Genomic DNA, 19,579 nt, shown 5'->3' with positions numbered 1-19,579 from the left:
TGCAAACGGTTCTTACAGGCTGATTCTGACATCACCATCCCATATGAAAGAGGCGGCCCGAGTTGGCAGCTCCTGCCCTCAAAGGATGAGCTTAAATGTTCCAAATAATGTAGCACATTACACTGATAGGGCGTGATAGGGCAATAATGTAGAGGTAAAAGAAGCGTTCGCCGCTCCTTTCGCAATTCAACTAGGGTTAACCAGAGCTAAAAACCACTAATTTTTTTTATCAACTGAGAAAAAGTGTTTTTTCTTCCCAAGGCATTTAGGTACTCTTTCTAAATATTCTGTCCCCCTTGAGCTCGTCGCACGCATTCTATCTCTTGTGTCGTCCCGCAGTGTGAAATATGCACATGGCTCTAGAGTTGCCTGCCTAGATGCAAGTGAGCTATGTTTTGAGAAAAATAAGATACCTTGACCTTTCTGTACCCGTATTCGTAGACAGGAATACAATGCAATGCAGGTGTCTTGAAGATGCAATTCTTTCTAGCGATGTCGAACTGTGTATAGTTCTTTTTAATCTCCAGTATGTTTTTTGTTTTACTTATTCGCGTCGATGCCTGAAACTGTGCGTCATCGGTGAAATATTTTAATTTCACTAATATTTACGCCACGCATATTTTGCGAATTGTTGGTCATTGTTTTTCCTTTCATTCCAAATTAATGCAGCGTTATTTGAAGAACTTGGGAAGTTTCACTCTCGTTTGTGTACAGAAATTAACGTATTGGTTTAATTCAGGTGCCTGATGGTAGGAAACTATAGGAGCGGTAGAGGAACCAATGCTTAACCTTTATCTGCGGTATCAAACTTATCGAGACCTCGGTATGCACCGTCACGAACGCACGCAAAAAAATGTTGGTGGGGTTCATCCCGGCCGAACCCAGTTAACGAGCGTAAGCTCTGTAGGCTTCGCGGTCGGCTCCATCATTAAGATTGCCTGAGTCAGCCTTACGCTTGGAACAGAGTGCAGACATGCACGGCCAGGCCACCGCTTTATTCATGACGGAACTTAAACCAGCGGTACTTTAACAGCTTTTTGACCTTCTCTAAGCAACTAGGTAGCTAGCTGTGGGGGCGATAGCACTGGATTAAGCCAGCGTGGATGCGGAGAGGAGTGCATGGCGGAGCTGGTGGTGTAGTGATTACTAACAGTAAAGCCGCCGTGAGCATGAGTGAGTGAGTGGCTCAGCTGTGGCAATGCGCAGATGAAAATTGTGCATGCGCGGCACCTAACTTTAACGGATGAATTAGCTTGGTACCACAGAGAATGGTGGTACTGGAGCTTGCGATCAAACATGGATTTAATGGCAAACGCGCATTAATCACTTGCGCAGGTTGTGCTCAGGACTGAGCAGTTCGTAGCCGGAAGGTTGGAGGAGAACTTCACTCGGGCAACAGAGTTCCTTCCACAATGGTGGCTTCGATCACCTAAGCAATACATTGAAAGTACCAGCGAAAGAGAGGAATTGACTGCACACCCGTTCGGATCTCTTCCATTCAGCTTTGGCCCGCGAAGTTGCGTCGGTAAAAGAATCGCTGAGCTTGAGGTCTGCACCCTTGTTGCAAAGGTATGTCTGTCTTTTATTCGATCTAAAGCATTGTGTACGGAGTCCATATTAATAGCTCGAATGGCTAATGATACCAGCGCCATCCTCGTCGCCATATCAATCAATATGACTACATATACTGCGGGACAGATGCCTTCATATATGCAAACAATTTGAAGCTTGTATCAGTGCCTGACATAGATTTTTGTTTCTGCTGGCATACAGGTTTGGAATGAGCATTAAAGGGATTCTCTTTAAGTTGAAGCCTTATACTGACATTTATTCTTATTTGTTGCATTTCGGTGAACATCCTTCATTGCCTTTAGCCAAAACATATAGACATTGTGACATGATTTAAGGTATTTCTTATATATATATTTTGATATATAGACTGAAGTAAATGACCGAGTGCTTCAAATGCTGTCAGCTAAAGTGCAAATTATTTGCACTTTCGTAGCTCCCAAAACGTTGATTCAATGGGTTCAAGTCTATCAACTTTCAGGGTATTGAGACAGAATCGCTGTCCTGCTTCATAACTGCAAGTGTACGTATTCAGGTACCGGTTCACTGAACTTATGAAGGTGTTTTTTACATGTCCCTATCTTCTGAAAAGACACTTCGTGATCGTTGTCAAAGGGCTCAGGCTACGTTATCTGTTGACACGACGAGTAATGGTGCATAAATGACGCTTTATTCAAGAAGGCGAGCGGTTATATAGGCAAGCGGTAAGATAACAGAAATAAGGGCGGCTTCTGTCCGGCTTGGTGCGTGTGCATGACTGCATTATGTCACATCTCCCCTCTTTTTTTATATAGTCGAAACAGGCAGTGTTTTAGAACTCTGGTGCCGGGTATCTTCGGGGTGTTTGGCGCTTCCGCTGACTCCTGCGGAGTAGTATAGATTCGGATGGCCCTGTGGCGTCTTGGGCTCGCACAGCAGGCAGTGGCGCGGGTGTCTCGTGGTCTGGAAACCAGGGAGGAGGAGCCGGATTGAGGTGTTCTCTTATGCGCTGAAACTGTTGACCCTCTTCCGTGTGATGACGTAGGCACGAGGAGTCTCAGCACGCTGTTCGACCGTGACAGGGGACAATGATCTTGTATGTATATGGTTGCGGTCGAGCCAGTGCGAAGCTCTGGAAGAAGCCGTGTACCTCTGTTGCAGAAGCAGCGTTGCTTGCTCCTGATGTCTTCTAGCCTTCGTCGCATGGTCTTGGGTGGCACTGTTTGTGGCTGCAGGTGGCTGGCTGGTACACGAAGCAGTGTTCTTGTCTGTTGGCTCATGAGCATCTGCACAGGGGCTTCAGGGAAGAGTCCCGAAGTGAATTTTGGCACTCAAGCAATGCTGCACAAAATTCAGTGCTGCCAAAACGGAACCGCCTTAACAGCTTCTTAGCTTCCTGTACTGCCCTTTCTGCCATTCCATTCGAACGGGGATAGTACGAACTAGACCGGACGTTCTTGGCAGCTACAGAGTGGATTGTTATTGACAATCTATATGGAAGCGACCATTTTCCCATCTCTGTGAAGTACACAGGCAATAAAAATGTAAATGCATCTAGTCCCAGGAAATTTAAAGAATATGCGGCTAACTGGGAGAAGTTCAGGGAACACTCAGCTCTGCCCTGTTCATCAGTTACTGCCTTAGGCGTTGACGAATCTCAACTCTTGATCACGCTGCACATTATAGATGCTGCAGAAAAATACATTCCACAAACATCAAGTAAGCCACGAAACAAACGAAGGCCGCGGTGGAATGCAGAATGTAAGACTGCCCGTGAAACACAAAACAAGGCATTGTCGAAGTTACGCCGATACCCCACGGCTGAAAACCTAATAGGATTTAAGCGCGCAAAGTCAAATGGCAAACATGTCCGACGCATCTCCAAGCGAGAAAGCTGGTCATCATTCCTTTCTTCTGTGAACTCTTATTCTGATGCTCATAAAGTATACAACAAAATAAGAGCGCTCCAAGGATATAGCACTCTCGCAACACCCCTTGTCAGCACTAGTGCTGACTCTCTTGAACACCAAGCAGACACGGGCAACACTTCGAATACGTATTCAGCTCTGCGCACTATACAGATTCTTTTTTGCGGCACAAGGTAACTGCGGAAAGGAAGCCTATATGTGATAAAAGACCGTGCACAGGAGGGTACAATAGCCCTTTCACCATGCAGGAGCTGAAGATTGCACTATGCACATGTGGGAACACAGCACCAGGTCCTGACAGGATCACATATGGAATGCTCAAGCACCTGCATACGGACACGCTTGAAACCTTACTTTGCCTGTATATTTAAATACGTGCCACAGGACGCTTTCCGAAAGCATGGAAGGAAGCGATCATTATCCCGACATTAAAACCCGAAAACGAACCCACTCTAGCTGCCAGTTATCGGCCTAATGCTCTAACCAGCTGCTTATGCAAGCTTTTTGAAAAAATGGTAAATCGCCGCCTTCTACATTTCCTTGAATACAATTTTCTTCATACAAACCAAGCTGATTTTAGAGCTGGGCGGTCCACAGCTGATCAGCTCATTGCATTCGAGTCTTATGCAAGGGATGCTTTTGTTCATAAACAACATTGTTTATCTTTCCTTTTCGATCTTGAAAAAGCATATGATACCACTTGGCGCTATGGTATCATCCACGACCTCTTCTCTCTTGGCATCACAGGGAACATGTTGAATACAATACGAAATTACTTGTCCGAACGGACCTTTAAAGTCTGTGTTGGCAATGCATACTCAAAGCAGTACATACAGGAAAATGGTGTCCCTCAAGGTGGTGTTCTCAGTTGCACACTTTTCATAGTCAAAATGAACTCTTTAAAAAGTGTGTTGCCAAAAACAATTTCTTGCTCTGTATATCTTGATGACATCCAGATAAGCTTCAAATCTTGCAACTTGGCCATCTGTGAAAGACAGATTCAGCTAGGTGTTAACAAATTGTCCAGGTGGGCTGATGACAATGGGTTTAAATTTAACTCTGAAAAAAGTGTTTGTGGACTTTTCTCTAAGCAGCATGGCGTCAGACCCGACCCAACATTACACTGAATGGTCAGAGCCTTGCCTTTAAAAAGGAACATAAATTTCTTGGCGTAGTTGTTGACGAAAAACTTTCCTTCATTGCCCACATAAAACAGTTGCGGCTGAAATGTCTCAAAGCAATGAATCTGCTAAAAATTCTCTCTCACCGGTTATGGGGCACAGACCGCGACTGCCTTCTGAGCCTTCTGAATAGTGCAGTTCTATCACGCATAGATTATGGCTAGATGGTCTATGGGTCAGCATCATCCTCTGCACTAAAATTACTCGATCCCGTGCACCACCTCGGCCTTCGCCTCGCTAGGGGCGCTTTTCGAACTAGTCCAATTGCTAGCTTTTATGTCGAGACGAACCGATGGTCACTGCAACGAAGGAGAGGATTTACTTGTGTAACTTATGCTATGAAAGTACTATGCCAACTGAACCATCCATGTCGCCGGCTCCTGCTTGACAAAACTCAGTTAAATTCAGTCGTTCAGTCGTGTCCGACTCTTCGTGACCCTATGGACCATGTCACGCCACGCTTTCCGGTCTCTCACCATCTTCCTAACATCATATAACTTCATCTGCAGTGCCTCGAGGATGCCATCTAACCATCGCGTTCGCTGCCTACCCCTTCTCCGGCGACCCTCAACCTTTCCCAACATCAAATCTTTCTCTAGCGACTCCTCTCTTCTCATCAGATGACCAAAGTAGCTGAGCTTTAACTTTAGAATTTGACCCTCCAATGAGCAGTCAGGGTTTATGGTCGACAATATCGACTGATTTGATCTTCTGGCAGTCCAAGGAACTCTCAAGAGTCTTCGCCAGCACCACAATTCAAACGCGTCAATTCTTCGGCGGTCAGCCTTTTTCACAGTCCAACTCTCGCATCCATACATCACAACTGGAAAGACCATAGCACGAGTTATACGGATCTTGGTTGGCAGACTAATGTCTCTGCTCTTTACTAGGCGGTCAAGGCTAACCATTGCTCTCTTTCTCCGAAGCAGGCGTCTCCTAATTTCATGGCTGCAGTTTCCTTCCGAGGTAATCTTGGAGCCCAAGAAGAGAAAATTTGTCACAGCTTCCACTTCTTGTTCATTAATGCTCCAGGACTTGATAGGGCAAGACGCCATGATCTTTGTCTTTTTAATGTTCAGATTAAGCCCAAACTTCTCACTCTCTTCTTGTGAAACTAGGACAGCACTTTTCTCAAGAAAACCATTTCTAACACCGCCATATCCAGTCAGAGTTGCCACGCATATTGAACAACTGGACGTCCCGATTAACAGCCTTCTTACAACTTCACTAAAAGAGTTAATTGCTCCCTGGAAAATGCATGCTGTTAATTGTGACCTGTCGTTTCTTGAAGTGGGGAAGCACGCATCCGCTATTGCCATACAGCAGCACTTTATGTCCTTTCAGGCGAAGTACACCTGCGATGAATATTACACCGATGCTTCGAAGTCTGCTCAAGTGTCCTGTGCAGCACATGGACCGCACTTTTCACTTTCAAATACCCTGAACAGACATACAAGTATATTTACCGCTGAATGCCATGGAATCCTGCTAGCTGTGAGACACATTATAGAACAGAAATACAGACATCGATCATCTACACAGACTCCCTCAGTGTTTTAATGTACCTACCCTTTCGAAAGTGGGACAATAAGAACCCAGTCCTGAATTCCCTTTATAACGCCCTTATGTCTGCCCATAAACTAGAGCCTAATATTACACTGTGTTGGGTGCCAGGCCACCGCTGTATACCAGGTAACGAGGCAGCTGATAGGCTTGCTGCATCAGCTGCCCTTCGAAACACTACAGACACTGACAACATATTATATCAGGATCTCAAGCCAAACATCAAAAACACGATCAGACAGCAATGGCAAGAGGAGTGGGACACGGCAACTGAGAATAAACTACACAAAATAAAACCAAGGGTAGGCAGATACACTTCAGAAAAACAAAACAGATTCAAAGAAGTAGCTTTTTGCAGGATGAGAATAGGTCACACATACACAACACATTCATACCTTTTAACGAACTCTCCTGCACCACGTTGTTCGAGATGCGGTTGCCGGCTGACAGTGCTCCATATTTTAATTGAATGTCAAAGACTTGAACAGCATAGGAGACGTCACTTTCCCGAATTATACACGAAACAAATACACATACACACATCCATCCATCTTTCTTGGCGATCATCCAATGTTTCCTTTAGAAAGACTTTTTAAATATTTATTAAAAGTAGGCTTTTTATATGGAGTCATATATCAACATGGGCGTCAGCCCGTTTCTTTTAAATAAATGGCTTTCTTTTAAAGAAATTGTTGTTGTGGCAACTTATCCTTTTAACACGTACATCTCACCCTTTCAGTTTTACTCAGACCACTAAACACCTTAACTTAACGCTTTTAGGCCCTATACACCACTGCGTTTATACTACACACTCCGGAAAAACATTTAGGCCCTATACATCACCGTATTTAAGTACTTCATTAAACACCTCACCTCGGACATTTTATAAACTTCAGTTGTCACTCCAGCTTGTGTTTTGGCGCTCTTTATGCCCTTGCGCCATAAAAAATCAATCCATCATCATCATCAACTAGACCGGACGTGTTGCAGGGCAATCTTATCGATGTAATCCCTAAACTGTTGACTACTGAAGAGTTGTCCATTGTCTGTGCAAAGTCGCATTAGGAAGCCCTGTGTTGCAAAGATGTCAATGCATGCTGAAATGACCTTGTTAGCTGACGGTGGACAAGCCCGATTTCAAAAAGGAAAGAGTAAAAGAAAACAACAACTAAGTACTCGGCACCCTCAAGATGACAAATATCAGCTCCTACTGACTTCCAGGGTAGAGTTGGTATCTCGTAACGTAACAGTGGTAGACGAGCATTTTTTGATTTGTACTTCTGGCATGTTTTACAGCGTTGAGCTACTTCCTCAATACCGCTGTTTATACTTGGCCAGAAGACAACGGTTCGAGCACGTGCCTTCATTGTTTGCCCCTGTGTGCGCAGCATGAAGAGAAGCCAGTACCTCACTGCCCAGTCTGGCAGGAATTATAAGGCGATTGCTCCGGAACACAAGGCCGGATTCAGTATGCAGCTCGTCGCGGAAGCTCCAGTAGCTGCGTAGCTCGGGAGTGACATCAGCCTTGTCAATGGGCCACGCTGGCCTTGCATACTGGCGAAGTTTCACCATGCTTTGGTCACGGTTCATCTCCCGCAGAACTTGCTACAGGCGCCTGTCTGAAGCTTGAAGACAAGCGATAGCGTTAACGCGGAAATACGCGCACTGTTCTACGAGCTGCGCTTTATATAGGAAAACGTGATAACGCGTCAGCGATGAAAAGTAATTTTTCCGGAGTGTACTTAACATTTATGTGGTGTTTTTGTAGGTTTAGACGCATACGCTGCAGGTGGAGAGGGCACTGGCATAATGACTTCTTGAAAGTCATTTCGACGAGCTTGTGATCAGATTCCACAATGACTTCTGGCTGCCCAAAAATGTAGTCTGAAGTTTTCACAGCCGTGGACGATTGCTAGAATCTCTTTCTCTATCTGCGCGCCTTTGCTGCGCCTCTCTCAGTGAGCGAGATGAGTAAGATAAGGGGTGTCCATCCTGCATTATCACAACGCCAATTCCGTTTTGGCTGGCGTCTACAGGTAGGATGATTGGTTTGCCTTTCTGGTAATATGCCAATATGGGAGCTGTTGCTAGTGTTTCGAACATTGTTTCAAAGCTCTTTTGATGTCTGTCTTTCCAAACCCATGCGGCATTCTTTTTCAAAAATTCTCGGAGTGAAGCTGGGAGCGTTGACGGCTGTAGGTGAAAACATCCCCGGAACAAACTTCCCCGGAAAGAATGTCCCCTCGGTAAATGGCGCCTAGGAAAAAATGTCCCCAAGGCAGAAATTCGCCCTGAAAACCTCACCTACCAAAACTCGGTAGGCACAAAAATGAACATTGTATTTTTTCTGTGATGACTTTGAGAATACATATCACCATTCTAAAGGGCCTGGGTCCTCTGGACGTCTTATTAGTAGTCTTGGGAAGCTGCCGACGAGAGAAAACGCCGAACTTCCTCGCACATCTTTCAGTGACGAGGGTCTACCGTTCCCGCTCTCGATGGTGCAGAATTGCAGCACTATTGCAGCTCACCATGTAGAAGCACAGTCTAAGCCTTTATAGAAGCCAGAGCTCGTGGAAAATAATAAAAATAGTCTGGAAAGTAAAAAAGCAAATCATGTTCAAGCTAACACAATAATTGATGCAAAGTTAAATAAGGAAACTTGCACGATGGTAGTAGAAAATGAGGTTCTGGGTTTAAGTGCAATGATGAACTGAGCAGTGAAGGAAGGAAATATGACATATGTTGTATTGGAATAGTCCACCATTTCTCGAGCGGCTTCTGGCGCTAGACCTTTCAACAGGGCCATTCCATCTTCTATGTCATCCAGCGGCAGGAAAGCCAGGGCTTCAAGCATCCCCATGAAGGTACGAGATTTTTCATCTTCCCTATAACGGCTCACCAAGCCAGGTACTTTCGTACAAGTGAAAGAAGCAGGCTTTTATGGTGACGTCTTCTCAAAACACAGCCTTGGCAGCGTTCATGGCAGATCTTTCAAAGCCGCACATAACAATGTCTGGGTACACACTCACCTCAAGAAATGCACACTTGCCACAAAATGACCTGAACAGCTCTTCGTATGCTTCTTGGTTTTTCCGTGTCATGAAGGCATACGCAACTGACACGACTTCCTCTCCCAGGGGCACAAGGATGAAGTAGAGCTGCAAAAAGCCTTTTGGAGCGAGATCGAAGTTGCCGTCCATAAACCACATGCTGCTCCCGGCTAGAAACTTCATGCAAGCTGGGCTGGCAAAAAAAAAGCAGGCGGGTTTCAGTTTTAGGACCATTTTCATAGCAGAGAAAGGGCTCTGGCTTGCTGCCTGCTGTCATCGACCATGGAGGCTGCACAACAAGGTCCTCGAGACTGACAGGATTCGGTGGTTAGATTTGCTCCGCTGTGGACGAATGGTGCGTTTCAGGCGCTGCTCACTGCCCATGCGTCATTTTTCTTCTAATCCAAGGTCTCTGATGGCATCTGCGATGACAGCAGCAGGCTTTTCTTTCGAGGCAAGGGCATCTTCTTTCAGTTTGTGCCTGGTTTACGCAATATTTATTGCTGCATTATCTGTAGGCTGATTGTGGGGAACACTTAGGCGGTATTCAATTGATGAACCCTCAATAATCACAGCACCTTTGCAAGCACTCCGTTTAGAACAGCACCATCGATTGCCAGAGCCAACATCTTTTTGCCTGGTGTACATGTAATCACCAAGGCAAAACTTTATGCTCCCTTTGTTGGTTTTGATGGTCTCCATTCTCAAAATAAGAACCGCATCATTTACATCTGCACCTAGATAACCAATAATCGCACTGGACACCGGGCATAATTGCCCGTCCCCTAGCCTATGCACTTACCTCATAAGGGCTAGTGGGACCACAAGCCTGCTGCAAAGAACCTTGGCCACTTTCTCTAGCTGCAATGCATACGCACTCAATTTCCAGCCCTTATATATTGTCGGGTTGGTGGTACATCGCGATGACACGGTATTATACAAGTGCATTGCTTGTGACACGCTATCATCTTCGTGCCAGAGCTACGACCTGACAAGTGTTTATATATCTATCTATCTATATATATATATATATTATATATATATATATATATATATATTTACAGATACTGCTAATCCCATTCGGGATTGTGGCAGGTGGGCATATGTTAGTACAGAGAAGTGTATATAGAGCATATAAGGAACACACAGTGACATGATCATATGTCCAAAGCAAATCAAGAATGTAAAATGCACACGGTACAAAAATGGTGAAACATATCATACAAACAAAAACAAATATGAGGCAGATATGAACGAGAATTATACATGTATTACGACGCTAGACTAAGAGAAGAAAAAAAACTAAACGTACTGTTTTCACATGTATACGCGTAAATCACAAGTAACAGAGCAAGAACAGAATCGAACGGGCGGCATACCGAAAATATGCGCATAAAATAACATTTTGCTAATAAGTTAAATATCTTTTCACTGCTGTTGCAAACTTAGTAAACGAAGATAAATTAGTAATAGATGAACTCAGGCTCTTCAATTCTCTTGTGGCTAAAGGGAAGAATGAGTATTTGTAGCAGTCAGTGTGGAAGTGATATTCAGCTAGCGTATTTGAATGCTTATTACGTGTTGGTCTAGGTGCAGAGAAAGCGATATAATTACCAGGATCAACTTTTAAGTGTCTATGAAGTAGTTGGTACAGGAGTTTGAGAAGTGCAATTTTCGCTCGGGTTTGAAGTGTTTTTATTCCTTGTCTTTTCATTATTTCAGTTGGTGAGTCAGTTGTTCTGTATTTATTGAATATGAACCTTACTGCCTTCCTTTGTACTGCTTCAATTTTATTTATGTCTTGATTGGTAAAATGAAATCATACGACATTTGCATATTCGAGGACAGAGCGAATCAGTGTATTGTAGGCTAATAATTTAGTTTTATAGGGAGCTTTTTTGAGGCTAAAATGTGACTAAAACGACGGGCGAAGCTGTACCAGCAGGCAAAGTTCCGCGCACAGCACGCGAGAGCCCACTTCGGCGTCCTTTTCTTCCTGACGCTACCTAAGGACATCAGGGACACCAGGTGACATTACTCCCCCACCTAAAAAAACGAAATCACAGACTGGGCGGGAGCGATGGGCGATGCAAATGAGTACAGAAACCGAATATAAAACTGAGGCGGCGCCCTACACTACTAAATGAGCGCATAGTAAACTGCACATTACCGCGTGAAATACGGTTTCATGCGGACAACGTGCACCACCTCAAGCGTGGTTGCCGACTCGAGGTCTGCACAGTATACGCTAAAAGGACGTCGTATGTCACTTCTGTGACACGGCGCAGAACCTCGTAACGTCTAAAGCAACGCGACAGCAGTTTTTCAGACAAGCCGGGCCGGCGCACTGGTGTCCACAACCAAACTTGCTCTCCTGGTTGGTATGTGACATGTCGATGACGGAGGTTGCTGCGACGCGTATCCTTGCCTGCCCTGCTGTCGCTGAATGGGGATGCGGGCAAGTTAACGTGCTTCCTCTGCGCACTGAGCAAACGGTTCAGCGTCTGGGATGAGAAGAGTATCCATGCAGCACGGAAGCATGGCATCCAACATCGTCTGAACGTAGCGTCCATAGAGCAGGCGAAATGGCGTAAAACGCGTCGTCTCTTGGATGGCAGTGTTGTGAGAATATGTAGCCCTGTATACATGGACTCGACAGAGTCGGGTCGAGTAAGCTGTCGAGTAAAAAACCAGTTCTTGGGTTCATGTATACGCGGTCGGGTCGAGTAAAATAGGCGGCAAAGCGAGTAGAGTTAACTCGCCTGCAGGGGGTAGGTTAACTCACTTGAGCCGCTTGTCTAGAAGTACGTAGACGCTGTCGAGCCAAGGGGCGAGTTATGGGCAACTCTGGGATAAAAAGCTTCCGGTCATGTGATCGGCAATCTAAAATGGCGACCGTTAAGAGTTCACGCGCATCTTGGGCTGATAACGAAATAGAGTCGTTTCTCGCTCTTATCAACGAAAGAAATGTTAGCGAAGCTCTGGATAGTAAAAGACAGCGCAACCAGAACGTCTTCAAAGAATTAGAAGCGGAAATGACAAGCCCTGGATTTTTTGGACTTGGCAACAGCTTAGGAGCCTGTGGAAAAACTTGAAAAAAAGACTCACGGCCGTGAGTATACACAGTTCCTCAATCGAATTGCGACCTCATTACCGAATGATATGATGTTGCAGTAGCACATTATAATTTCGCAACAGGATCATCTCGAGCAAGAGAGAAGTGGCGCAGCACCGTCTGCGTGGAAATAGTATGGGCACATGAGTACGCTCCTGAGCCACAGGCCGATGGTGCAAGTGCGAATATACGGCGTTGAGTCCGTCGGAGATGACGGAGACCACGTTGACAACTAGCAGCTGGGCAAGTATACTTCTTGACGCATGTGTTCTCACGCTTTTATCTTTCGATGCCGTTTAGCATGTCAGTAGTGCCGAAGTCGCACATCGCAGCGTTGTTATGACGAAGTTCAGGTTTGATACCGCAGGGTTCAGTCGTTCGTTTTCGCATTTGTAATATTTACGTTACTAGCGGCAGTGTGTTGAGTGCCCAAAGTATGCTTGTAACAATGCTTGACAAATGGAGGGCGCATGCGGCGGTGTCGACTGATTTTTTTTTATCATGCTACTACATGACTGATGCAAGTTGCCAACCTGTACACTTCATGACATTAAGGTTTATAATTGTCTTATCCGGAACAAAAATAACAATAACAATAATAATAATGTACTACTTGTGCTCTGCACCTTGCTTCGTCATGATTTTCTTTTCTCCCAAATGATGTGAATGTTTGTATTGAAGTACGCCACAGCAGTGATACACTGTATCAAGTTCAATTCAATTACATTCTGCAGCTCATCATAAACTACTCTTAAAATTTTATTTTGGGCTTCTGTCTTTTTGTCTTAACGTCACTACTTCAATTGATTTTTTACCAAACAGCCCACTTTGCTGTGCTCATTTGCATTTCCGGCATCTAGTTATTCTCTGGGGTTTGGTCCCATAGCTGAGTACTGGAAAAATACACTTATGTAATTCAAAGATATGTAGACAGTGTTCAAAAACTAATGTCTAAAAAGGAAAGTTTATATTTCTTGCTAGTCACACTCATGGGGCTGAAACTTGGAAACTAAGAAAGTAGCATAGCAACTGCTGGTAATTTGGAATGTGCAGAAAGGTATCATTGAGTGAATTACAAAGCAAGACATGAGTAGTGAATGTCTGGAGGGTATGGTGTAGTAAGGTGAGTATGTTTACTAGGAACATACCTGGCTAGTTGTGAAAGAAAGACACTTGGGGTTTGAAAGGCATCTTACAACTGTTAGATTGTAAGTTGTGCAAGGTGAGCCTTTTGGGAGGCCTGCAAACAGTCAAGTAAATTTTTTCTTCTGTTTTGCAGACATCACTGACAGCGAGGCCAGAAATGAGGATTGAGCTGATGGCTTTCAGGAGCATAGCGAACGTAAGCATGGGCAAACTGAATGGTATATCATAAGTAAGCTGCATGATAAGGGTAAGGGGCAGAATTGTCTACCTGGGACTAAATTACGCACCGATCACATAAAAAAATCACAAATCGATCAATTAACTGTGCTCCTGTTGGTTGGTTCTGGCAAGTGCACCAATACGAGCGGGGGCCGACAGGTTTGTGACAGCTTTAATTCGATGTGATTATTGCCTAATTCACCCCCTTAGCACACAGATAGCCTTCAATTCTCAAGTGATTAAGCTTTTAACACACCTTTCACTGACTGGTTGAAGCAGTCGAAGCAGGTGTGCTGCCCAGCTGCACTGCTAAGACCATTGGACCGCCTTGAAGATGGTGGGTTACGCATTATTGCCAAAATGGACCTAATGCGGCAACCCTGTTTTTGCCGCACAGTCTAGGACGCTGCAGATGAGGCTACAGTGTCATTGGTCAGGAAGCCATGTTAATTTTTTAACAATACTCCTAGCACCTGTTTAGGCCAGGTGTATACAACTGCTGCTTCAACCTCTGTGACTGCTTAGAATCTCTGAAGAGATAAGAATTAGATTATTGTGTTTCCTTTATGGTTCCTTATAGTAATTATTGCAAAGCCCTATAGCATTAAGGCACAATATTATTCTCTGATTGTGCTGAGGCTGGATTTTGATTTGGTCAGCACACCTCCTGCTATGAAGTATAATCCACGATGGACCACCTCAAAGAACCATGCAACTACATAGCATAAGCTGATACCCATGGTGCCTTGAGAAGACTTGAGGTATATTGAAGCACTTTGCTTTGCGCCATGCTGCCTTAAGTCAATGTGAGCATTGCATCTCGGAAAGTTATTCAGACAGGTGCACTGTAAAGAAGGCATTTTTGGTGTGCATTAACAGACATGCTTAAATGACTGATAGCCATTTCGGTACTACTTGTAGAGACCTTTTCCAAACGCTTTGGCTGCGCTACTTGCTGGTGAGCAGGCTGTGTGGTTTGGATTTATTTGTGCATTCTGCACGAACAGCCCATTCATCATTTTGCTGCTTTTCCACACAGCAATTGTCATTTTTAGAATGGCACCTTACAAGCATTGCTGTTGGTAGGCAACATATCAAAATAGTGTGGCCCAACAGCTTTTCCGTGCAAAAATGTAAGTGGATGCATGCTTTGAAGGAATTCACTATGAAAACGAGGCTGTTCTGAGTAATAAATAGGCAGGAAACCATGTGAGACATTTGATGTCATACAGGCTAGTTTTTGGATTTGGTTTTCTAAGAAAAAGAGAATCGAATTGTTTTCCTCATTTTAGCCCACTGTGTATCCTTAAATACCCTCAGGTGATCCAAATTATTCCAGAACCTTCCGCTATGGCATCAGTCGGCGCACATTTTTTTGCTTTGGGATACGAAGCCCAAACACCATATCATTCCACAGCTACTATATGCTTTCCTGCCTTCCCTTTATGGAATATTAAGTCATGATTCAACTCTGCAGTCATATTTTGCCGAAGACAGACTTAATGCTCTCACAGTTTTCAGTGCTCTGCTGCCTATTATTCACTCCTCTTTTCTTGCCAAGGTGCATGATAATGCTGAAGTTTTCTTGATGTTGAATTGTAGTCCCACGAATAAGCTTTGCATGTTTAAGTCCTCAGTCCTGTCCTAGAGCACTGCCCGAGACATTTAGCAGGGCAACTTCTTGAGCAAATCCGAAGTGTTCAGAAAGTCAACTGTAAATTTTTATCTCTAGCTGTTCCCAGTGAATTGCACAGATTACTGGGAGGCTTAGCGCGGAATGAACAAGTAATCATGTCTTACCACCTAGCCCAGAACTCTACTTTGCTCAAGTGCACAGAATACTGCTTTTAAACATGCAGTTAATAGCATTGAAGAGGTGTGCGTCAACTTGCCCAGTACATTTTCTGATAGGTCTTTTTCTGTCATCATGCATTATAGCTCACCTTGATTTTCAATTCCCTCAACACTAATTCTTTAGTTTTTTTTCTGTTGGAGAATCCTTTTGGCACTGGGATTTAAACCATGGGCCTCCTGCACACGAGGCGGATGCTCTACCACCACTTCATTGAACTGGCCACTGTAGTGGCCATTGTTCTGAGCCCTGAATGTCTGGTGACGTTGCTGATGCTCAGCTATATTGCAGCATTAATAAGAGAATTAGTGTAGCAAACTAGTTTTATTCAAGACAGGCAGACATTCAGACACAGAATAAAACTATTATATACCTGCGCTATCAGCAAATGGTGTCAATATAAACTGATATTATTTGCTGTTTTAGGTGTGGCTGTTTGCAAAATACTGTAAACTGGTACTGCCAGGAATGTTCAGGTAGTTAAAAGAAATTCACTGCTGCCAATGTTTGAAGAAAAATATTTTATATACCGTTTGCTGAAGAGGCCAGAAGTAAACCAAAATATAGCACTTTCATGTTTTGGTAACTTTAATTCTCTCACTAACCTGTCTGTAACTTTTCTGCCACTAGATATTCTGAGAGTAAAAGGTGAGTATATGCCTACAGTCTTTCTTTTTTTTTTAACCCTAATACAAACCTCTGTTTGCTGGTTATATTTACCATGTGTAAAGCTGTGTGCGCCTTTCCACACCTTACATTGCCATGCATGAAGTATTACTAGTGAACAGGAGACATAACAAAAAGGGACATTGTCTCATTTGTCAGTTCTGTGCCTTTCTACAACCATGTCTTCTGTCCTCCAAAACCACAGCTTTCTGGAAAGTTCATTCCTTCCACATTCCTTGTCAATCTACTGCACGTGGTTAAAGTATAGCATTGCGAGTATGAACAGCACAATTCTGGAATTTCTTTTCAGAAGACCTGCCTTTCTTTTGCACTGCAATTCTTCACTTTTGAGCAATAATTCACCATATGTAAATATTTTTCTTTTTTTGCAGCGAGTACCTCAAGCAGATCGCCTCCGCAGAAGCGACGCCACACGGCAGAGGCCAAATTCGAAAAGGTGCTGCAGAGCATGCAGCACAGGAATCAAGAGTTTTTGACAACCTAGGCTGATCTGCAGTTTCAGAAGCAGAAAGAACCGCTAAAGTTGGAAAAACACACACTCAGGATTTGCTGCAAGATGTGTCCAACACCTTTTTACAGGGTACGCAAGCCTTAATGGCACAGTTGTATTCACAACAGGCAACACTATTAGCAACAGCACTGCAACATCCACCCAGCTTCCCACAATTTGTATCACCACAACACTTTCAGAATGTTACAACACAGCACCAACAACGAAGAAATCGTACACCAACTTCCAATGCCACGAACACACCAAAAACACTTAGTTGTGGGTAGGTACTGCCTTTGCAAAAATAACTGAACAGCTGAATCTGCGAGGCCAAGCTCAAGGTTGAGCAGCGGTGCTGCAGTCCTCAGCACTCACTTTTGCTTTATTTTCCGGTTAAAACTCTAAACTGTCTCATGTAAGCTTTCGTCCTTGCTCAGCTTCAAAGGCAAGAAATTTCACATCACACTTGCTATCTGCGTTCTTATAGAAAGAAGGAGAGCAAGAGTGAAGGCCTAAGTCAGCCAGGTTACACTTGTATCAAGGGATCAAGGACTATCGCTGGGTAGCGCAGCAAACGGCTACTTGGCTTCGAACTTGTTTCAGTGGAAAACACAGCTGCTCAGTTGCGTTTGTCAAAAATGGGACCATGATGTGCAATATAAATATACAGAACTGAAGTGCAATATGGTCAGAATTTTAATTTTAGCGCGGCCCCCCAGCCTCGAGCTTTTTTGGGCAGCAAACACAGCTGCTCAGTTACTTTCGACAAAGGTGGCAATGGTGTGCAATATAAATATATAAACAAGTTAAGTGCAATATAGTTAGAATTTATAGTTGTTACACATTAAGCAGATAAAAGCCAGTTTCATTTATTTTCAACCCTACAGTTAACCTACTTCCAGAAACTGCCTCATGGTGTCCTACATAGTTTTCATTTTTCTTATTGTGTTTTCTCAGTATCCTTCCCGACTAAAGAGTGAGTTCTAACCTACCCATTTCATTTCCACCTACCATTACGTTTCAAATTAGCATACTGACATACGTATTTTCTGGTAAATATATTGTGGTCTTTATATCTATCCTTGCTTCATATTTAGTCTTCATGACACTCATTTGTGATATCTTATTAGTACCTGATGTTATGTCTTAATAGCACCGAAGACCAAGTTGTTTTCAACATCTCAGTTCCTAATTTGTTGACATTAACTGATGATATGATCTTGCATTTTATGACACCTTCTTTTTGGTTGGTCTATTTTTTAGTGAACTATGTTTATGCATGCTTCTCTTTATTGCCTAACCAAACTTGTGCAAAACTGTGATGTGTTTATTTTTGCCTGCCTGTTTCCCTTTTTTATATTCTCGAAACCCCATTCAAAGTTCTGTATGTGGTTATTGAGATAAATCTCAATAAACAAGAAAACTGTCATTTGAAAATGTGCTGGAATATGTATTCCTTGGTGAATGCATGCATGACAGGGTTCTTCAAGACATAAAAAATGCTGGCATTATTAGTAAGTTATTCTGCTCAAAGTGTAACAGGTAATAACACTTTAATATGAGATAGGTGATGCATTGCATGTTGCAAAATAAAAAATGGCTTTTAGTGCAAAAGGTGATAAAACACTGACACAGAGCAGGTGCTAACTGCCGAGTGGAGTTTGCAAGGCATACCCTGTGTGATGCCTGAGCATTAAAGCATACAAACAATTTTCTGCTGTATGCAGTTCAAGCAAGGCTGCTTGTGTGTATTGGGAAATTTCGAGCGAGGTAGTTGCTAAGGCAGTCCCTTATTTCTGAGTGCTGTGTACTTGCATAAGGCCTGCTGACGGGCTGCGGGAAATCTTCTGTTTCAGTTGACGAAACAATGGCACCCTAGGACTCTTCATACGACTCTAAGTGCTGTTCACAAAAGTTGTGTAGCACCCAAGCTGTGATGGCAACGGGAGGCACAAACTTGTAACTTATGTCTGTGAGCTTTAGCAAAACACACCAACGCCCCTTTAACCTGCCAAGTGCCCGTTCAACAACATTCCTACCAGGGCTGTGGTACACATTGAACGACTCCGCTTCTTTTGATAGCCTCCCTGAATAGCCGTTCAAGATCCAGGGCAAGGACGGGTATGCAGGGTCGGCAAGAAGCATAAAGGGAAGAAGTTTTCCCTCAAAGAGACGGTTGCCCTTTGGCATCAGCTGGTCACTGCTCTTGCAGAGGTTTGCCATTTTAAGCGCCGTGGAGTCATGTGCGCTGCCTGGCGCAAGGCATTAAATGCAGCGAAACCTGAGGTCACAAAAATAGGGTACACTTACAGGCAAAGAAGCTCTTGAAGGCTATTATTTGCACCAACTTATTAAGTGAGGGAGCACAGCTGCAAAGTCAAAATATTCAGTTCGTATCACTATCAGTGGCACACCAGCAAAGCAAAATTAGCATACAAAGTAATGTCACAAAAGGAAAAGTTGAGAAACATCCTGAAAAAAAAACAGTCTCCAAACTATTTTAATTTAACAGAAGTAGTACACGCGCAAGATGGTGCATAGCTTTTGAAAGGAAGAATGGCACAAAGAAGAAAAAGCCAGGAGTCCTGTGTCTTTTTTTACTTACAGGGTGTCTTTTTAGTGCTATTATTTTTTTCAAAACAATGCTAGGTTGCATTTGATACATTTGGTGGTATCAGTGGCATATTTCCAGTGGGCTTACAATATATAAGCATCATGATGATTGGGCTTACAATATATAAGCATCATGATGTGTACACATTGGTGCAGCTAAGGTTTTTTTTTCTTTTAGCTGTGT

At 43.6% G+C, this 19,579-nt stretch overlaps 1 protein-coding gene across 1 annotated transcript in view; it reads left to right on the top strand.

Annotated features, from left to right (window-relative positions):
* Nucleotides 1–19,579, top strand: part of LOC146193520 (putative cytochrome P450 301a1, mitochondrial) — a 122,880-nt gene that overhangs the window by 87,479 nt on the left and 15,822 nt on the right. The window contains exon 9 of the mRNA XM_084600571.1: nucleotides 1,336–1,569. Within this exon, the coding sequence (XP_084456697.1) occupies nucleotides 1,336–1,569 (234 nt within the window). The remainder of the gene's footprint in view (nucleotides 1–1,335; nucleotides 1,570–19,579) is intronic.

The sequence above is a fragment of the Amblyomma maculatum genome, chromosome 4 (genome assembly GCF_055883805.1).
Source record: "Amblyomma maculatum isolate TAMU_Amacu chromosome 4, ASM5588380v1, whole genome shotgun sequence".
NCBI classification, from domain to species: Eukaryota; Metazoa; Arthropoda; class Arachnida; order Ixodida; family Ixodidae; genus Amblyomma; species Amblyomma maculatum.
Note: the sequence above shows the minus strand (reverse complement) of the source record. Positions and strands in the feature narration are given on the sequence as shown.